The sequence below is a fragment of the Henckelia pumila genome, chromosome 1, assembly GCF_033568475.1.
Source record: "Henckelia pumila isolate YLH828 chromosome 1, ASM3356847v2, whole genome shotgun sequence".
Classification (NCBI taxonomy): domain Eukaryota; kingdom Viridiplantae; phylum Streptophyta; class Magnoliopsida; order Lamiales; family Gesneriaceae; genus Henckelia; species Henckelia pumila.
The window spans coordinates 95,169,399-95,191,692 of NC_133120.1; the positions used below are offsets into that span (position 1 = coordinate 95,169,399).

Consider the following 22,294-nt stretch of genomic DNA (forward strand, 5'->3'; position numbering starts at 1 on the left):
CTAGTCGATAAGCCAAATCGCCAATGCTCTCCAAGATCTCAAACGGACCGATAAATCTGGGAGACAACTTGCCCTTAAGGCCAAATCTGAGAATCTTGCGGAAAGGTGACACTCTCAGAAACACTTTCTCCCCAACCTCGAACTGCAAGGGCCTACGCTTGATATTAGCATAACTGGCCTGACGATCCTGTGCAGTCTTAATCCGTTTCTTGATCTGATCAACAATGTCTATCGCCTGCTGGATAAACTCCGGTCCCTCAGCCTGTCTCTCCCCCACTTCTTCCCAGAAGAGTGGAGTACGAAAACGTCGCCCATACAACGCCTCAAAAGGTGCCATCCCAATACTAGTATGATAGCTGTTGTTGTAAGCGAACTCGATCAACGGCAAATGATCCTCCCAGGCTGAACCAAAATCCATGACGCACGCTCTAAGCATATCCTCTAACGTACGGATAGTGCGCTCTGACTGACCATCAGTCTCCGGATGATAGGCTGTACTCAAACTGAGAGTAGTACCCATCGCACGCTGAACACTCCCCCAGAATCTAGAAGTAAACCTGGGGTCCCGATCGCTGACAATGCTCACAGGCACTCCATAAAGTTGGACGATCTCCTGAATGTATATCCGTGCCATGCGATCCACAGAGTACTCTCGGCTATAGGCAATGAAATGCGCTGACTTGGTGAGTCTGTCCAGCACAACCCAGATAGCATCACAGTTCTTCGGGGATACCGGAAAATGGGTCACAAAGTCCATAGTGATAAACTCCCATTTCCATTCAGGAATAGGCAGACTGTGAAGCAATCCTCCAGGTCGTCGGTGCTCTGCCTTGACCTGTTGACACACCAAACATCTCGAAACAAACTGATAGACACTGCGTTTCATTCCCTTCCACCAGAAATGAGTACGTAGATCCTTGTACATCTTGTTGCTCCCAGGATGAATACTCAACTTAGTGCGATGCGCCTGAGACAAAATCTCCTCTCGCAACTCTTCATCCTGCGAAATCACAAGCCTACCAGACAAACACAGAAAGCCATCTGACTGATAATGAAATCCAGACGAGCTACCCTCGTTAGCTAGACGAGCTAAACGCTGGGTCTTCGAATCAGACATCTGAGCATCTCGGATCCGCGAATACAAGGCTGGCTCAGATAATATCGCAAACATCTGGATACTCTGCATACATTTCTTATGCTTGATGGTATAACCTGAAGTACAACAGTCACTGATCGCACTAGACATCGAACAAGTCTGAAGTGCGGATAGTCGCACCTTGCGACTCAAAGCATCAGCGGTGAGATTAGCAGTTCCCGGATGATACTTAATCTCGCAATCATAGTCCTTAAGCAAGTCCATCCAACGTCTCTGTCTCATGTTCAACTCTGCCTGAGTGAACAAATACTTGAGACTCTTATGGTCGGTGAAGATCTCAAATTTCTCGCCATACAGATAATGATGCCAGATCTTCAAAGCGAACACAATAGCTGCTAACTCCAAATCATGGACTGGGTAGTTGTCCTCGTGAAGCTTCAGCTGTCTAGAAGCGTATGCGATCACATGCCCATTCTGAGTCAGGACACAACCTAACCCCTGAAGAGAAGCATCCGTGTAAACTACATACCCTCCAGATCCTGACGATAATGCCAACACCGGCGCAGAAGTCAACCGCCGTCGAAGCTCACGGAAATTCTCCTCGCACTCGGAGGACCACTCGAAATCCACACCCTTGCGGGTAAGCTGCGTCAACGGTCGAGCTAACTGAGAGAAGTTCAGAATGAAGCGACGATAATACCCTGCTAGACCCAGAAAACTACGGATCTCAGCAACTGTCGTCGAACGCGACCAATTAAGTACTGCTTCAATCTTACTTGGATCAACAGAAATCCCTTCCCTGGATATGATATGGCCAAGAAAGACCACTCTATCCATCCAGAACTCACACTTGCCCAGCTTGGCGTACAACTGCTCATCTCGAAGAGTCTGTAATACCATCCGCAAGTGAGAAACATGCTCTTCCATATTACGTGAATAAACCAAGATGTCGTCAATGAAGACCACGACAAACTTGTCCAAGTACTCCCTGAAGACACGGTTCATCAAATCCATGAATATAGCCGGCGCATTAGTCAAACCAAATGGCATCACTAGGAACTCGTAATGCCCATAGCGAGTACGGAATGCAGTCTTGGCTACGTCCTGATCACGGACTCTCAACTGATGATACCCAGATCTCAAGTCAATCTTGGAGTAGACTGACGTGCCCTGCAGCTGATCGAACAAGTCATCAATACGAGGCAACGGATACTTGTTCTTCACAGTGACTCGATTCAGCTGCCGATAGTCAATGCACAGCCGCATCGACCCATCCTTCTTCTTCACGAAGAGAACGGGAGCTCCCCAAGGAGACACACTAGGACGAATGTACCCCTTGTCCAAAAGATCCTGTAGCTGATTCTTCAACTCACGCATCTCTGACGGAGCCAGATGATACAGTGCTCTAGAAATAGGCGAAGTACCCGGCATCAACTCTATGCCAAACTCGACTTCCCTAGCAGGAGAAAAACCCGGAATCTCGTCAGGAAATACATCTGGAAATTCATCCACAACAGGAATGCTCTCTATCCCAAAACTCTCAGCGGACAAATCAACTGCATAGATAAGGTAGCCTTCCCCGCCAGACTCCAGAGCTCGACAGGCTCTCAAAGCTGATACCAAAGGCATCGGGGGTCGCGCTCCCTCACCATAGAAAAACCAGCTCTCACTCTCCTCCGGATGAAAGCGTACTAATCTCTGATAGCAGTCCACTGAAGCTCGATAGGTAGTCAACATATCTATTCCCAGAATGCAATCAAAGTTGTCCATCGTCAGGACCATGAGATTCGCTAACAGAATGTTCCCTTCGAACTCTAAAGGGCAACCCATCACTAGACGCTTAGCCAAAGCAGATTGGCCCGTCGGAGTAGAAACAGACATCACTACGTCTAGTGCAATGCATGGTAACTTATGCCTCTTAACAAAACGTGCAGAAATGAAGGAATGAGATGCACCAGTGTCAATAAGTACAAGAGCAGGTATACCATAAAGCAGAAATGTACCTGCGATGACTTTCTCATTCTCCTCCACAGCCTGATCATGTCTCAGGGCAAACATCTGGCCAGAAGCTCGTGGCCTCAAATAAGAACTCCCAGCAGACTGTCCCTGCGACCTCTGCTGAACGGTGGCCTGAGAACCCGATCCTGAACCAGAACCAGAACCACCTCCCCCAGACAGTGGACAATCTCTCTGGATATGACCAGTCTCTCCACAACGGAAACAAGCTCCAGAAGCTCTGCGGCACTTGTCGGATGGATGGTTCTTCCCACAGTGATCACACTTTTCCTTCTTACCGTAACGGACAACACCTCCAGAACTAGAGGAAGAAGAAGATCCAGACTTCTTGAAAGTTTGGGCACGGGGACCCAAAGAACTAGCAGGTCTCGACTGAGAGAAAGACTTGTTCCGCCGAATGCTGTCCTCCGCCTGGTGACAACGGCTCACCAAACCCTCGTAGGACATGTCGTCGCCAACCGCCACACGGTCATGGATCTCAGGGTTAAGGCCCTGAAGGAACAGATTATACTTCATCTCTGAGCTATCAGCAATCTCGGGGCAATAGGATAACAGGTCAAAGAACCTCTGCTGATACTCATCGATAGACATGGCTCCCTGTCGCAGACTCAGTAGCTCGCCTGCCTTCGACTGACGGAGTGCCAGAGGAAAATACCGCTTTTGGAAAGCTGTGCGGAACTCGGCCCAGGTGGCCACTCCTCTCGCCGCAACAAAAGGTGCAGAAGTAAACCTCCACCACCTGCGCGCACGCCCATCCAGAAGATAGCCAAGGGTCTCCACCTTCTGCTCCTCGGTGCATTGGAAAGTCTGAAAAGTCATCTCCATGCGGTCTAACCAGTTCTCCGCATCCTCCGGAGACTCACCTCCAACTAAGAGCTTAGGACCCATAGCCAAGAATCGACGCACAGTGAAACGCTCGTCGTCATGGTGACGATGACGCCGTTCTCGACGAGGCTCCCGGTCGGCATCACCCCAACGCCCACCAACACTGCCATGAGAACTCCGGTCGTCACGATTTGACATCTACAAAAATACCTCAAGATGAGACTAAATTCCAATAATTCTTTTGCATGCTCTGATACCATAAATGTAGTGACCCTTACCCGGATCACCTACTAAACAGAACTTAGGCATGCAATTAATTTAATTAAACAGATATCAGAATAAAACTGCGGAAACCATAAACAAAATATACAATCCCAAATAAAGGAATCTGTAATTTATCCAATAATATACAACCAAATCGAATAGCTGTATAAACCCAAATAACAGTAATAAAACCTAAGCGAAGCTCCAGCTGGCCAACCACTGACTAGCCCCTCCTGGATCCACCCTCCTCGTCCAATCGCAAACCTGCCCCATGGAATAGGGTGTCCAGAAAATTACAAAGTACGAGACGTGAGCATAAAACGCTCAGTGCGAGAGTATGAGTATACATGCATGCAAAGTGAACTCCCTAAAGACTCGAGGTCAAGGATCAGATAACAGAGACAGACCGGGCCCTGGTATGTAGTACGTTGTGCCGTCGCTTCAGGAGGTGGCTCCCATACCGAGATAACCGTGGATACGCCGGACCCAAATCGATGGAAGTCCATCCACAACAGGATAGGGTACAACCCTACTAACAGACATCTCGAAAGAGATACAGCAAGATGCAAATGAATGCAGCATAATATCATGGCATATAAATCATGCAGTCACATAATACATGCATACTCAGTCGGGATATCTCGAACAGTACTTTCGTACCTCAAAATAGAGCAAGCTCTACCAACTCTAGGTTCACGCCTATAGTCTGCTCTACACTGCCAAATGATACTACTATCATTAAAATTCTCTAAAAGCCTTAACTAAGCTATTGCATACTCCCAAATATTTATAGGAAGCAAAAGCTATACCTTCGTCCGTCGTTAGCCCTTTGATGTCGATGCCTCCAGAACTTGGGCACAACTCCGCTACGACTACCGAACGCCTCGCCGACCTCCGGACCAAGCCTAAGAAGACTAAAACAGCTCCAAAAGGACTAGAAAGGAAAGGAGAACTCGGAATTGGCAAATGAAAGTGAAGCCTCGGCCTTCTATTTATAGACAACGATCGGAACTTCCGATCCTTGATCGGAACGTCCGAACCTCGATCGGAACGTTCGATCCTGCCATCGGAGCTTCCGAAGATCCTGATCTGCCACGTGTCAAAATATCACTAGTTGACTCCGGATAGGGGTGATCGGAGTTTCCGGTCCTGATCGGAGCTTCCGATCTTGCCACACGTCATGCCTGACGTAATACCGATCGGAGCTTCCGATCCTGTTCGGAGCTTCCGATCCTGATCGGAGCTTCCGAACTCACCTTCGGAGCTTTCGAACTCTACCCAAGTAATTATGATTAATCCCTTAATTACTGATTTTGGTTACGGGCTACTACATGTAATCTACCTTCACTGTCTCGGCATAGCATTTTCGGGAAGAAGGTTGATCTCCTCGGACTTCTCCGACCTTATCTCCCACTGGGAATTTTATCTTTTGATGGTAAGCTAAGGCCACGGCTTTGAAAGAATTCATAGCCGGCCTCCCCAAGATGACATTATAAGAAGATGGTGCTTCTACTAATGTGAATCTTGTCATGACCGTCCTCTTCTCATCTCCTGACCCTAAGGTTATGGGCAGCAACATTTCCCCTTGGGGTTGAACGGTGTGCCCTGCAAAACCATATAAGGCAGTTTTTACCGGGCTCAGCTCATAGCCATGCAGATCCATCTGCTCGAATGCTTCTTGAAAAAGGACGTTTACTGAGCTTCCCGAGTCGACAAACACCCTTCGAACATCATAATTGGCGATCTGAGCTTGTATAAGCAAGGCGTCATTATGTGGTAAGTTTACTCCTTTCAGGTCTTGGGATCCGAATGTGATGATTGGCTCTGAACCCTGTCGCCCTTCCTCCATCCCTAAACTTTCCCTCCGACTCCAGGCCTTCCTAGCCCGGTTCGAATCTCTGTCAGTAGATCCTCCTGATATCATGTTAATGATACCTTTGGCTGGCCCATCTCTTGATGTCTTGTCCTTTTTTGCATGATCCATTTCTTGTTTCCCTTTTTCCTGAGAACTGGTGACATCCCGGGGAGAAACCAGTGTCTGTGACCCCCGAAACCAAGGCACACTTCGGGGCTTTTTCGGAACAGGCTTACCATCTCTAACATAAGGTAGCTGATGTCTCTGCTGCAGAGTTCGGCATTCACTGGTGTCATGAGTGCACTCTTGATGAAGTGCACAGTAATTCCAGAGCTTCTCCCTAGAAACAGGGGTCTGGGTCGCAACTCCCTCTTCGCACACGTGAACAGCCCTATCTCGGGTCCCTCGGTGCGGAGCATACCGGGATAACCGCCCCATGGGATCATGGCTTTCTCTACTTCGTCCTTGTTCCTGGCCTCCCTCCCGCCGGGTTACCACCTTCTTCTGCCTCTGAGCTTCCTCCATGTTAATGTATTTTTTAGCCCGAGCCAGCAAATCTTCGAAAGTCCGGGGTGCTTTCTTCACTAGTGATTTGAAAAATTCCCCTTCCCGAAGACCTTGAGTGAAGGCCGTGATCTTGGTCTCCTGGGCACAGGTCGGGACCTCCAAAGTGATCTTGTTGAACCTTTTGATATAGGTTCGTAGAGACTCCTCTCCTGACTGTTTTGCTTCAAATAGGCTATAGGCAGTTTTTTTATACCTCTTGCTACTGCCGAAGTGCTGCAAAAACACTTGCTTGAATTCTGCAAAGGATCGAACACTTTGGGGCTCCAACTTCTCAAACCATCTTTGGGCAGAATCCACCAAAGTGGTTAAGAAGACTTTGCACTTGATCTTATCCCCATAGCAATGTAACATAGCTACATTCTCAAACTGAGCCAGGTGCTCCTCTGGGTCCGTGCTCCCATCATACTCCCGAATTTTTGCCGACTTGTAATTTAATGGCAAGGGTTCCTCTATCACCTCCTGCGAAAAAGGGCAACCCGGAATCTTGATAGGCCAAGCCATTTTGGAACCCCCTTCTTCCAACTTCTGTACTTTTCTCCTAAGTTCATGCAACTCATTCGCCATAGAAGGCTGTATTGAGTGCATCCAAGAGCTTTCTTCTTCTTCTCCTTCTCTAACTTGGGCATTAGGGTTTGGATTACCCCGGTTCCTTTCTTCCTCCACTGTTATGTCCTTTGATTGTGGTTGCTTTGCAGCTATCAACGACTTCTGTATCATATCCTGAACATATGATTCGAGCTGCTCCATAGGAATGGTAATGTTCCGGCCTTGCTGGTGGTCTCCAGGTGATGTTTGCTCATGAGAAGCCATATCTACGTCTATAGAACAAGCTTTCCCACAGACGGCGCCAATGATGATGGTTTATAAAATCGGGGCCCGGGTTGTCAGGGTAGTGAAGTGGGCCTGACGTGATGACCGGGCTAGTAGGTGTAAAATATGGTTTGTCCCTCCTGGATCGGGATGATCTGCTCACAAGGGAAAAGAATAAAAGCACGTTAGTGGGGCGCCGGAAGGTTTTCCGACGGGGCCACTCCGATGCTTAAGTCAGACTTAGAAATAGAGTGGGCTTTTTAGGAAAAATGAGTATAGTGCTTTGGGATTTTAGATGAACATACCTCTACAAATGCCTGTGGCCAGGTATTTATAGACCTTGGAGTGAGAGAGTCGCTCCGCATTTCCAGGATAGTGGCCACGATCTGGATCGTGGGTGCAGGAGTTACCCACGTTTACCTGTGACGCACGATGGAGGCGGAAGGCTCGGGATTATGGCAGTCGTGGGGATCATGCCCTTGAGACATGGGCTTTGTCTAAGTCATGCAGATCTGGTCTCCCGGGATCCTGAAGCTCCTAGCCTGCTTTAATACAGCCCTGACATCCCTGGCCTTTCCTGTCCCTACCACCCCTGGCTTACCAGGGTATCACTACTCCTCCCAAAAATAGTCGGGCTAGAATCTTACTCGATGTCCTGACTAACAGCCCTGCTACCCCTGGTCTTTCCTGGCCCTGCCACCCCTGGCTTACCAGGGTATCACTACTCCTCCCCAAAAATAGTCGAGCTAGAATCTTACTCGCTGTCATGACTAACAGCCCTGCTACCCCTGGTCTTTCCTGGCTCTGCCACCCCTGGCTTACCAGGGTATCAATATCCACATCGGTTGCGTTTGGAGAAGAGATTTGATTCGAGAGGTGTATTTCAAATGATGTAATTGTAATCTATCACGATTATTATTGAAATTACATGGAGTGAATTTGAAAAGGAGCTGAATTTTAGTTATCAAAACAAGTTCAAGAATCTGAATTAATCAATGATTTTAAAATTAATCATCTCGAATTCATCAATCCACACACGGATCCTGCAAAATGATGTTGAATGTAAAATAAAACAGTAATGGGCATCTCTCAGTTGGATCATCGGCCCTTTTAGTTATTGTTGAGTCCAATAAAGTTCTTTATGGATCATATCCGTGCAAGTTGCCTCAACTTCTGAGTTATGACATTAATTTCAAGCATTTATTGTTAAAACCTTAAACATTAACTACAAATGACATTTAAGGATAATATGACTCGGGAATTTCAAGATACTCCATCCGTCGTTCATATAGGCAAGTTGTGTGTTGTCACATAGATTCTGAAATTCTCTATTTTACTCTTATTTAATAAATATTTCAACAAAATAAAATAATCATACTCGTAATTAATTATATTAATTTAATTAAGATAATTCGGTAAAAGAGTGAGAAATATAACATTAAATATGAAATTGAATTATACATTTAGGACGGATAAAAAAACTTAGCTTAAATGTGTAAGACGTATAAAATATTATATTGATGGTACATCTAAAAATAAATATTTAATAATTGTTGTGATATGATGGGTCTGTTTTAAATGATACCATGCTTTATTTTATATTTTGAAATACAGAATTAAGACTTATAGATTCACTTTGACCCCAAAAAAATATTGACATGATTATATGTTACACAAAATTTATTATATATAAAATCACTTTATGTTAAAATTTAATATTCCGACAGATTTTCTAATAAAATATAGAATATATATATATATATATATATTTATATATATATATATATATATATATATATATATATGTATAGACTATAGACTCTATATATACCACGTGTTAGTAGGGCATACATTACTTGTTCTTAATAAATTGGGCCTCCACGCAGGCTTATGAGCTTTAGGTATTTGTAATTCCTTAATGGGGGGAACACGTTATGAATTGTTCAAAGAACAAGTTTAGGATAATTCGTAATTGTACGTTTATAGTTTGTTTTTGTTTTTAATTTTAGAGATTTGTGTGTGCTAATTATCTATAGTATACTATTATATAAAAATTGAGTACCTTATAGTAACTAATTTTTGGTTTGTCATTTTTCAATTCTACCCTTCTTTGTCCACTTTTTTCTCAACATCTTTTTATCACTCATTTTCCATTTTTTCTTCAACCAAATTGTATCATGTCTGTTTTATAATTAATTTCACATGTATATATCTCAAATATCAAATTGATTATATTAGTATATTAAATTTATATCATCTTTTCAATAATTAATTTTTAATTACCATAAAAACTCATAAAATATTATATATTACATGACACACGCAACTGCGTGTTCCATCCCTAATATTTATAAAATTTTAGATCACGTGTCAATTCCATCTCAACGGTCGTTTCGTTGTCTCTAAATTGAATGATCAATATCCCCGGTTTTAATTTCACCCATAAATTAAAGGCTGGTTATGGCAGATATATACATAGCAACATGAAATTAGGGACTAATGTACGTTGATAGTTGGGTGCAAAAGAATGAAAGATGAAAGGTCTGAAACTTGGGAGATATAATTAACAAACAACACTAAAAGCATATAATGAGAATAAGAATAAATTATATCGTGCTCCCAAGAGGGTGTCCAAGTTGGTGGAGTAGGTGAACTCTTGGCCATATATCAGGAGTTTGATTCCCCTGCCAACACTTTCTTGGACTAGCCTGTCACACATGGCTTGCCTAGTATGATTTACCTGACTAGCGTAGTTTGCATGCTATTGCGTTAGTCCGGGGATTTATCCAGAGTGCACCGTAAGTTAGCGGCTGCAGATTCTCACGCCACAAAAAAAAGAATAAATTATAACGATATAATTAATGAATTATTCTATCTTAATCTTACAAGATAGTGTTTGAGAGAGATTCTAAAAAAACACTTTTCAAAATTTTCCTTCACAAAATTTTATCTGCTCTACCTGAGTCTTATAAAAATTAAAGAACATAAACCTGCAGACCATGTACATTCAAATTATGAACAGTTAAAAAAACATGATAATTTATGGAGAAGGCATCACGAGTTGTTGGAATCATAGGATTCAACGACCGTGTCAAATTTCGATGTGACTCACTTTCGGGGTCAAGCTCACATATTATTTTATATATATTATAAATATAAATATAAATTATATTATTATATTATATATATATAAATGGAAAAAAAGTTAGTATCATCACACCTGTACCACAAATGCCAAGACATATTCATCGAAGAGAGACGTACAATGTATAGATACAAGACGGGTATATATGCAGGGTGTGATTGATTGTGAAGGAGGAATCCCGAATCCCCACATAGATCTGTATTCTGTAGGATTCCCAGAAAATGTTTGGGCGCCATTGAGATTCCACGTATAAGGAAAGGAAATCCCTTTCGATACCAGCCGTACCAGTTACCATTCTGCCATTCATTCCTAGTTTCCAACGAGGATAAATCCATATAGTTTGTATTTGGACTTTCTTCAAGTGTATTTGGGAGATACAGGCGAACACACCAGATGTTTTAGTGTGTGTGTATATGGTGTGAGTGAAAAGTATAGAGAATTGCGAGAAAGAAGATGTTGGAATTGAGAGATGGAAGTTGCTATCCGAAGGCTGTGGTGGGAGTGGATGTGGGTCTGGCGTCTGTTGATGGTGTGATTGCAATCCTGGCATTTTGTCAGGTATTTCTTTGTTTTAATTATTGGTTCATGTTTTAGTGCCGATAATTTTTGCTTTTTCTTTCTTTTAGATGTGTTCATACGCATCTTTAGAAATCTTGCTTCTTGCATTGGGTTTTCCTGAGTAGTGTTTGTGTGGTACAAGTAAAAATGAATTCGAGAACGCGTGTTTGTGAAATAAACGATGAATTCTGCACTTAAATGTAAACATAATCCCATCAATTTTAACATTAAAGATGTGTCTGAGTAAGTATCAAAAGCCATTTTCATGCTAATATTACGAGTCTTATGACATGATTAGAATTCAAAAAAGAAAAGTACTATTGTTAGCGTGCTGCATTGATTATTGTTGTTCTGTATGATGCCATTGGTATCTGGGAAATTTGATGGGTGTTTCTTGCTGAATCTTTCACTCACTTGATTGCTTCTAAATATCTCAGGGAAGTTAATAATATCTGTCAAAATGCCTCGGCTACAGAATATATTAGTATATTACACATGTAACTTGTGGCATAATGTCTGGTAAAATACCTCAGTATGTGGCAATGGCTTCTCTTTTAGAGAGGGTTTTATGTCTTTGAAAATTTTCAGTTAATGCCAAACATGAACTAACAAAAAAACGAGTTTATAACTACCCAATTTTTAATGCATGTTTCATTTATCCTGATCTTATATATTGTTTAGCATACTTATTTCTCTTGTCTTTCCTCCAACATTGTACTAGTTGATGAGGATTCATTCAAGGAATTCAGAAGCTGGCTGGACCCGCCAAAAAGTGAGTGATCATATGATTTATACGATTCTTTTACTTGTCACCTGTCTATTTCACTATATAATGCAACATTACATTACACGAAAATTTCAGTAGAAAGGAAATATTGTTCTTCAATGTTCTCTTGTTTCTGGATAAGATTACTATGGTGAAATCTTGTTCCAGGTTCAATATTATAAGTGCATTAGCCTCCTGTTAACCAAGCAATTGATGTTCCTATATATTCCCACCAATAACAAGAAGAACGTGTCTCTTGTGCATGAGTACCCATTTTGCTCTAATACTTGATACGAAAGGAAAATTTAGGCTCTAAAGTACTAGTTTTAGTTTTGTGGTTTAGATGTCTACAATCTACAACATGGCTCTATAATTGTCTTGTTATGTTTAATGTAGATGTCGACTGATTAGATTGCATTTTTTATTGCAGGTCTTTCATCTAATGATTGGATCCTCCAACTTGGGTTAGAATAACTAGCTTCGGGATTATATTTTCGTTTTACAATTTCTTTTAGGAGACAGTTTGATGCGCCATATATATGCATGCTGAATGCTTGCAATCTCTCTCTCTCTCTCTCTCTCTCTCTCTCTCTCTCTCTCTCTCTCTCTCTCTCTCTCTTCTTCTTTTTTTTTTATTAACATATTTAGTTTGCATTTCTCATCTCAGATGATACTTAGGATTTGTCTGATTCTGTTCTAAAGGTTCTTATCTATTTCTTCAACTATAGCAGCTAGGGCGAGGAATATCTGGAACAATTAATGCTAGGGTCTATTTAGGGACTTTGCCAGTTTGTTTGTAGAAAAGCAATAAGAGGGCAAGATGAGTGCTAGCGCTTATAGATTTTCCAAGTAGTCAAAGTGCTGTGGGTACTTCTATTTTACAATAACGGTGGTTTTGATTATAGAAATATCCCAACAACAACCGCACCTTTTATGTCTTGATAAATTTATTTAACCCTGTCTTGAAGTTTCTATTAATTCGAGCAGCTTATCGTTCTGGTTATGACAACTTGTGCTATTTTACATTTCTTGGGCAGGCTATTTCCTTTATTTTGTGTTGAATCTTGTTGCGGCTTGTAAGGGTTGGAGTTGCTGGTCTCATTCTTGTGGTTTCATTGTCATGGGTAAGAAAATTGGGTAATGCTACGTGTACACAGAGTCTTACACGTTGAATTACACATGAGACTTAAAATTACATGATTATCCTTGCACTTTATTTGGAAAATATCTTTCAAAAATGCATGTAGGATAATCATGTGATTTTAAGTCTCATGTATAACCCAACTTGTAAGACTCTGTGTACACGTAGCATTACCCAAGAAAATTACTCTCTACTTGGGTATTAAGAAAGTTCAGATGCATGATGACTGTACAAGGGATGTTCACTTGAAAGTTTCCTTTTTCAGCTCTCCCCAAAATTCTATTTGTTGCAGCGTTTCTTCTACTCTTGTCATTCTGGTAAGTTGACTTTTGCTTGATAAATTATGACTTGAGTTCAGTAGCAGTATTTTTATGGTGCATGATATTTCATGTACTCACAATTTCAGTGGAATATGTAATGGTGTTTGCTATATACGCAGTCTAGCATTTCCACTGTGAATTAGAACCGTCCAGCACAATGCATTGTATTTACTATAAGTCATCTGATGCCTATCTGCACATGTTTTTCAAAGAATGCTAAAAGATGGTATCTGTTCAAATAAATTACGTCTAGTGTGATAATTATTTACATTTACGTGGTGAGAATACAGTTCATAAATTCTGATATTATGATACTTATTATTTATTTTGTCCGGAATCAAAATTTTTCAAGGAGATCAACTAACATTCTACTTCTAACAGAGATTATTAAAACAACTTTTAGTTAGTTTAAGAGCTTATTGGACATGGAATTGTTTATTTGCAATTTCATTCTTTAGATGGATACTCTGACATTCTGTTGTGCTCTAGTGGATTGTGCTTTTATTATTTATAGTATATTGATGATTCTTGCCATAATGTTGTTATGAGGGGGGTCCGATATGTGTTTAATGCAAACAATTATGATAATATTTCACAATGGGAAGATAAACATCAATTTGAATGGGGATTTGCAGGGTTGACCTTTGTCATCAGTCAAATGATGATGATGAAGATGAAGAAAGCCCTCAAGAAGTTCTTCTTAAAAAAAGGAATAAAGCCGATCCTACTGCAAACAGTAGTAGAAATTGTTGCTCCTTTAGGTTGATTCGTGTAGGAAGCCGGCAGAAAGTTGTGATTTTGGTATACAAGAAATTTGAGCACCACACTCTTTTAATCTTTATTGTATCAATCTTTTGCTTCGTCTGATTTCAAAATTTTCAACAGGTCACTGTCTTGGTTTTTGCAATAATGGTTGCCTCTTCTGTGCTTATCTGGATTGGCATGGGAATGAATCCAATAGATTCAGCAGTTGTGGCCGAGGCATGTATGCTTTGCACTTTGGTTTCCTTTTGTCAAATATGTTTGATATATTACCATAGATTATACAAGAGGGCTCTCCGATAACCGGAAGTTTGTAATTATCTTGCAGGTATACGTAGATCTCATTGCCATAGCTGTTCTTTTGCTTGGAGGAGCCTTGGCATGCTATGGTGAGTTCCTTCAGCCTCACCCACAGACTTGATTGTTTTTCCCTTGTTTTTGGCGCTAGGATCAATTTTTACCCTTTCCATGCTTTTAATATTTGTAATGTAATTAAACCTTGCATCCCATTGCACGAGTTATGACTTATGAGTTGAGAATTACGGGTCGATTTGGTATCTAACAAACTTGAACCAATAAAAGTAGGTTTGCATATTCATCAGGGTATCGATAGTGACGAATGTGATATCACTAAAGCTTACAAACTATTCGAGTTCAACAAATTAGGTTAAGACATCTTATGCCAAGGAATATCAATTGACTTGCATTTGGTAGATATAGTTCCTTCACGACAACTCTTATGCGACCACAGGTACAAATGCAGGAAGTATATGGAATGAATGTATTGATGATGAAATAAGAACCAACGATCACAGTTTCCGATTTGTTATAATAAACCTAAAACAGAGAAGACGAAGATCTTACCAACCCTGCCCCTTCACTCAAGGAAACACTTGATCTCCTTGCCCCTAGCCCAAGCTAGTCTAACAACACCGAAAACCTGAATGCCATCTCCTAACCGCTCATCTCTACTTATTCCTCCCCCTCTCTGCTCTAGATTCTTCCATGTAATTTGAAATATAAAAGACTTGGGTCTTTGTTCCTGTTTTTGGTCTAGGCCCACTGTGATTGGACCCATTTACAAGAGGCCCATCTACAAAGTGCATTCAAGGAAGCCCACGGCCCACAACATTAGTTACGAGGGAAAAAGAGTGGGGTGTGAAGGAAATAAAAAGGGGAAGAGTGGGGCAGGGGAGGGAGTTCATACTTTCTTCCGTGCTTAGTATCGTATTTCTATTTTGAATTGTAAATTCCTTTTCACTTCATTAATATACATACATTTACAACATCCTTAATTCTCTTGATTGTTTGTGTTACCTATATTGCTTGTGGTTTGCATCATCCCGAGGATTCCTTTTTTCTTTGAGTGCCTTCTCCCTTTGCACTGCTGCCATCGGTATTGCTTCCCTTTGTGCCTTTCTCTCTCGATTCCGGTCTCTCTACTCCCATTCCAACAGTATTTTTTGCATTGTCTCATACTTTTCGTTAGACAACGTGGTCGTCATCCTTCCCATTTATCGAATCCGGCAGGTCAGATGAATTGATGCGACCACAGGAACAAATACAGGAAAGATATGAAATGAATGTATTGATAATGAAATAAGAACCAACATTACAGTTTCTGAATTGTTGTAATAGAACCTAAAACAGAGAAGAAGATCTTCTCAACCCTGCCATTTCACTCAAGGAAACACTCGATCTCCTTGCCCCAAGCCCAAGCTAGTCTATCAACACAGAAAACCTGAATGCCCCATGTCCTAATTGCTCATCTGTTCATATTCCCTCCCCTATTCATCCTAGTAATTTGAAATACAAAAGACTTGGGTCTTTGTTGTCCTTTTTGCTCTAGGCCCACTGTAATTGGGCCCATTGTAATTAGGTTCGTAAAAAACTCGACCATGGGAGTTGTGCTATAACTGTTAACAATAACCTATCACACTGGAATATTGCTGAATTTGTCGAATAACCGATGAATGCACATTAAATGTGACAACCTGTCAACTGTAAGGCACATCAAAGGGATAAACTTCTAGACTACCCATTCTTACTGATATTGTGACTTGATTTATACGGTTGCTTTCTCAGAGGAAGTATTTTTTCATTTCATCCAGACTGATCTTGGTAGTTATTAGCTTGTGGAATCTTGAAAATGAACAAATGCCATGTCTGAACATGGTAGACATGGACATGCACATGCACATACATAGCACGTTCTAAGATTTTACAATAGTTGTGTTTGTTTAACCACTAATAAGTGAAGTAGAACTAGCTTAAGTATGATGTGTCTATTTATTATTATATCGAGTTTCAGTACAATACTTCATACCGGAATCATTGCTCTCATGGTTTTCCATCAAAGTTGGCATGTTGAGAAATCTGTTATCAGACCCAATCACTTGAAATTGTATTTTTCAACACCTCCTAGATTTTTAAATCTCTACGCGCTGTGTACTTTCAAATGCTCATGAACCTTTGTTGGACAACTGCCTTCTCGTCTGCGAGAAAGTAAGTTTAAGAACATAATACAAGAAGTTGGTGACCAAAATTTATGGTCAACCATTGCTATTATTTCTTTGATCCAACTTCCAAGTAATTTCACCTCGCGATTTGTAATATTTTCCATGCTATATATGTGTCTATTCTCTTGTCATCGTTTAAAATTGATATTCAGGTCTTATGTTGTTCTTGAAAATGAGAAGAGTGAGATCTGAGCGGGCATCGTCAGAAGTGTGGAAGGTAGTTACTCAATTTACTCAAGTGGTTTATCATTGTTCCTTTCAAATAATTTTTTTTAAGACAAGTGGCAGCCAGAGAAGTTTCTTAAATTACATGTTACCTAAGTAAGTTATCTGACGTTTAGGCATCAGTTAAGGTGTATCGTTATTTGCTGTAACTATGTTTAATCTATTCAAATGCAATCAATAATTTTTAATTGTGCGTATATATTTCTTGATATTCCTTTCTATACAAGGTTCGATTTGTTATGATGATGTGTGGAATGATAGTTCTTTTTAACCTTTTCTTAACATTCAAATGATTAATTTCTCTTACCATTAAAATGATTGATTTCCTTTACGAGACAACAGGTTGCTGGATTGGCCATTGTATCTGTTGTGTGTTTTACGTTGAGTGCTGTTGTTGCTTTAGCAACAAATATACCGGTATGTCCTTCTTGCTGATTCTCTTAGGCGTTCTCATTTCATTTTTCTGGTAAAAAGGTTTCAAAGGCAAATGGCGTTTCATTCTTGCAGCTGTTTTATCACTGGCCTGAGAGGCAGATAGATGGTGCCTATACATCAGTTTTACTTGTTCTGTATTTTTTCATGGGTAACTCTCTCGGAACTTTTTCATTATAATTTAACGCTTTCACTTGAATAGTAATTTAATCTACTGTTCAAGATGGTTACGTTATCCTCTTTCAAACCATTTTAAAGGTGACTATGTTCTCTGAATATTATGGAGATAAAGGTTATGTTTATTCGGTTAAAATTGTTTCCTATTTATTGGAAGAATGGCCTTTGATTTATTTTTGGGGATTGAATAACGAAATGTGAAGCGTTGCTACCATATTTTACAGTTACAGTATTTTTCCAGGTTCATCGGTGCCCTCCGCATTTGTGCTGTATGTGATGAGAGAACTACCACCACCAATTTTGACCAACAGACTACAAGAATCAACGACGATAGCTTTTATCAGTGATGGCTCAGTTTCTTCCCAACCACAGCAGCGGTGGACTGCTGCAACGAGCTTGCAGAATCAGGTTTCGATGCTTGCTTTCTGCAATGATTGGATTTTATGGACCATTTTGTTTCCATAGTCAGTTTGATGTTTGTTTCTTGAAATGTAGATATCAAGAGCAAGCCCCATATGATATCCTAATGCGAATTTGTTATCACATGATAGACAATGATTTTTAAGACGAAATTTGTGGGGTCGATCAGCCTAAAAAAGACATACATACTGAATTTTTAACGTGTGGAACTCATGAAACGAAGCTCAACGGAGACGAGCTTCACAAGGCATTCCGGGTGCAGCCGCTCGCCCATCCTTACATTTGAGAAATATATTGGCTTGTGTATACCGTAACAAGAATCAAGTACATTTGCTATAGACTTTGGTTTATTCTATGTTCATGATGCTTTGTTGATCGGTAAATTTTCGATCAATTGAATATTATGTTCAACAGATTTTGTTGCACTCATCATCTCGAGTATCCCGCAATGCAAAAAACCCTGCATATTTACTGAAACTTTTGTCTATTTGTGTGCTTATTAAAAAAAACATGCATAATGTATTTTATAATGGATATTTCCAATTCTATTTATATCATCATACTTCAAGATTGCTATCTGATATATCAAGAAAAATGCTGAAAATTTTCTTTAGAGAGGATGACCATGAGTTGGGAGGCGGGAGTAAAGGGTATTGAAGTAGAAAAATAGGCTTCTTCACCTAAATTTGTCATTAGAGATTTGATGCCATTATCATGTCATTTTGAACAAGCAACATAAAAACTAAACATTTCATATGCAACATAAAAAAAAATCCCAACAAAACTCGTATGCCAAGTTGACAGTGGAGTCACAAGACTAGGAAGTGCAAAAAAGCCAAAGAGCCAACATTAATTGTTTATCGCACGAAGCCAGAAAAATGGAGCTGTCACAACAGAAAGCGTGCTTTTAAGCATGCGCATCAGGAAAAGCGCCATAAACTGCTTGCAAACAAAAGCCACCATTTCTTTTGAAAACGATAATAAGATGAATCCAATTTCAAATGCCAAGCATTTATTACAAGGAAATCTTCAAACATAAATGTTAAATTATCATAATAAGATTTTAATAAATTTTCCCAGTCTCATTTTACTTTTAGCACGCTTTGTCAGACCACCTTGCTAATAATACTCTCCTACAGCCAAAAATTTCCCATCTTGGACTTATTTTTAAACTCATCAAACCATATTGCAAGTCGACAAAACCAAAATAGATGCTCAGAATCTTTGATATCATCAAGTTTCCGTAACCACTTCATTTGCTTGAGCACAAATAAAGGATGTTCAACTACGATATAAATGAATTAAGGTAAAATTCGATGTCGAACATTGTAAAAATACAAAGAATTCACATAATCTATATTATATTCAATTTGTGCGTGATGGTCTCTTAACTTTTTTAGTCTACATATAGGATAAATTCAAATATTGAGCTAATATAAAGTGTCACTTAAAAATAATTAAATAAATAGGTTGGATTCAACATATACAGGAATGAACTTAGCAGAAGAATAAAATGTCAAAACACTTGATGGGTTCTTCCGTACAAATTCCCATAATTGGTACACATTTTGTCAAACCTCGTGAAGGCTCACCTTTTCAAGTCACGCGCAATCTCTGATCCTACGGCCACCAAACCCATCCGCATTCCGGCTCCCACAATCCGACGGTCCTCGTTTACCTCATTTGACCTATAAGATATCTCCACATGAGCTACTATCAACTCCATACGGGAAAATGTTGACCTCCTTGTGAGAGAGAGATTCAAATTCGGTGGTGGCTTGGAATTCGGATCTTGTAATCAAGAAACCTTGTTTGGTTGGTATCTTTAGAATTTGCGGTCTTATTGTTCCTCTTTCTTTAATCTATCTCTGAACCAAGAATCTTTTTCCATCATCTTATTCTTCCCCATTATTTTCTTCGGGTGTTTGCCTTTTTTTTCTTTTTTTTTTTTTTTTGCGTTTTCCTGTGTTTCTTTCCCCCCTACTGTGTTTTCTTGTTGAGTGCCGAGGAGGGTATGAATCGGGATTTTCTTCTTTTGTGTTTTGGAATCTATTGCATTGTATGGCTGCGTGTGAAACTGCTCATGATGTGCATATGTATATGTTGTTATTTTGAAACAATTTGCTACTTTATTAAATAAAGCTGGTGTTTTGTGATTCAGTTTACAAATTCTATAGCTGCATTTAATGTTTGCGGGTCGTCTAACTAGTAAAGACACGAGCTTTGTTACATGGTAGTTCAATACGAACTGTGTTAGATATATATTGGAAATTCAGTGCTTTTATACGAATTTTGATGCCTTTTATGAATGATTTCACTCCAAGGAATAGGATAGTTTATAGAGTGCAATCAACACATGTATATTTATTATGCTTTTAATCCTTAACTAGTTACTTATACAGATTCTGTTATGTCAAAGTTCATAATCTTTTCATCATTTTGATGGCAGAAAAAGTGTTCTTTCCAAGTTTATAGATTGTGACAAAGAAGGGAACATGCCTTGGGAATCTCCGAATTATCATGGGAAGTGCGTGCCATTGGTAGCCGTCTTTCATGTTATTCTGTGATTTTTAATTTGATCCGGTGAGTTGCTCTCCTCCCTTGAGATCTCATCACCACCGTAACAATTTAGAACCGCTGGAAGTGATGATGCGTGTGGATGATATGCTGCTACACAATACATAATTCATTAATATTTGTTTTTTCCAGTGCTATATGATCATGTGTTCAATCCCGTCTGTCTGATTTTTCTTTCTCATGACACTTACATATGATTAAGGTGAAATGACTCTGCATTTAGAATTTTGTGTGTATTCTAAGCGGGTAGTATACTAGTATTACTTATAGTGGACAAGTGGCACGTTGAGGATTGTAATTTTGACACCTGTTTATTTAACCTTCTCGAGTTTGTAATCTTTGCTAGTTAAATCTTGTTGATTTTCCATATCTCAACTGATTTCTATATTCCTGTAGTTTATTTTGGTCGTTCGAGAGTTAGAATGCACATTGCTGTTACCAGAAAGAAAATCACAAAAGTGGAAGAACTGGGAAAACTTATAATGAGAGTTGGGGGCATTGCTTTTTACCAATTGATGCAAGTTTGTCAGGTAAGTGCTTCGTGTTTCATTGGTATGCATGCCCAAAATGCGTGATTTGCAGCATTTTTCCGCAATATGTTCAAATTCTTAAGTTGTCTTTTATGTGTTTTGCATACAGGCTGAGTATTTCCGTCAGTTGCTTAAGCCAGTGACGTAATCTAGGTTCGGTAAGAGCGATAGGACATTAAGATTCACCACCTAGAGTTCTGACCGCGTAGGAGAGATTTCATGCTTTTGATTTACTAAGCGTATAACTACGTACTCCAAGAGCTTTTACCTCCTTGAAGCTGCCAATTACTTTTGAACTTGAAATTGTTTGTGAGCCAAAATCATGCACAGTGATCAGCCATACTTTCATCTGTCTGGTCAAGTGGGCTATGTTATGCAAAATTCTCATATGCCCTCTGCGTTTAACATGCCCTTGGGTATTGAACCTCTTGGGCCCTTCCATGGTGTTGATATCCAACCCTCTGATGCGTGCCCCAGAAATTTTGTTATCTTTGATCAATCTAATACCAGAAGCCAGATAATTTTTCATCCCGAAATAGGTTCCAAATTCTTCGATTTTGGTCTTGCTGATGGTGCATCAATCTTGAGAGGCAAAGATGATGGGAAGGATGCAAACTATGAGGGAAAAAATTTCTCACTTCTGAAAGAAGATTCAGATGATATTGATGCACTTTTGAGCATGGAAGATGTAGAAAACGAAGAATATGACGATGATGAGTTGAGTACAGCACGAACAGATGCCAAATATGAATGCGACTCTCCAGATTCGTGCTCTAACTATGAGTCGCCTCCCAGAAAGAGGTCAGATTTTGGGACATCTTCTGTGATTCACTGCGACTACAAAAAGGGTGAGAGAATGAGGACAATGGTGAAGGGATTAAGAAGAATGGTTCCTGGAGCCAAACAGATGAGTGCCGTGACCGTCCTCGATGAGGCTGTTCAATACCTCAAGTCCCTTAAGGCACAAGTGCATAATCTGGAAACTGGGAATTCAGAAAACCATGCTCGGAGCTGATTCACCTACCAAATCAGCTGCAAGAAATATTTAATTGCCCAGGTTTAATATGCCATAATTTGTTTTCGTGTAAGTCTTCTCTTTTACTGCCACTGGATGCTGATAATCAGTTATTTTCTTTATCCCAACTCCCCAGGATTTGCTACTCGTATTAGAATTATTCTGTCTTGTAAGCGAGGTTTAATATTAATCATTTTCAACTATTTTTGTGGCTTCTTGATTGACTCTTTGACCGAAGGCGTTGATCTCCATTATAATGCAAAATCATGAAAGT

At 40.1% G+C, this 22,294-nt stretch overlaps 3 protein-coding genes across 4 annotated transcripts; 2 read left to right on the forward strand and 1 right to left on the reverse strand.

Annotated features, from left to right (window-relative positions):
* Positions 1–5,528: 5,528 nt before the first annotated feature.
* LOC140869420 (uncharacterized) lies at positions 5,529–7,433 on the reverse strand. The gene has a single exon (XM_073272960.1). The coding sequence runs from the start codon at positions 7,431–7,433 to the stop codon at positions 5,529–5,531; it is 1,905 nt and encodes a 634-aa protein (XP_073129061.1).
* Positions 7,434–10,665: 3,232 nt separating this feature from the next.
* Positions 10,666–18,375, forward strand: LOC140883175 (tobamovirus multiplication protein 1). 2 transcript variants are annotated; one of them, XM_073289553.1, is made up of 13 exons: positions 10,666–11,136; positions 11,858–11,908; positions 12,333–12,366; positions 12,940–13,026; positions 13,309–13,360; positions 13,999–14,164; positions 14,249–14,344; positions 14,454–14,514; positions 16,797–16,861; positions 17,212–17,286; positions 17,377–17,452; positions 17,720–17,886; positions 17,974–18,375. In XM_073289553.1, the coding sequence occupies exons 1-13, from the start codon at positions 11,032–11,034 to the stop codon at positions 17,995–17,997; spliced, it is 1,059 nt and encodes a 352-aa protein (XP_073145654.1). In that variant the 5' UTR covers positions 10,666–11,031; the 3' UTR covers positions 17,998–18,375. The 2 variants fall into 2 exon arrangements, with proteins under 2 accessions (XP_073145654.1, XP_073145647.1); XM_073289546.1 differs by having other exon boundaries at positions 18,030–18,375.
* A 1,136-nt stretch (positions 18,376–19,511) lies between these two features.
* On the forward strand, positions 19,512–22,231 carry LOC140874906 (transcription factor bHLH144-like). The gene is made up of 4 exons (XM_073278386.1): positions 19,512–19,713; positions 20,348–20,481; positions 20,872–21,005; positions 21,115–22,231. Exon 4 carries the CDS (start codon positions 21,328–21,330, stop codon positions 22,018–22,020), a length of 693 nt encoding a protein of 230 aa, XP_073134487.1. The 5' UTR covers positions 19,512–19,713; positions 20,348–20,481; positions 20,872–21,005; positions 21,115–21,327; the 3' UTR covers positions 22,021–22,231.
* Positions 22,232–22,294: the final 63 nt, after the last annotated feature.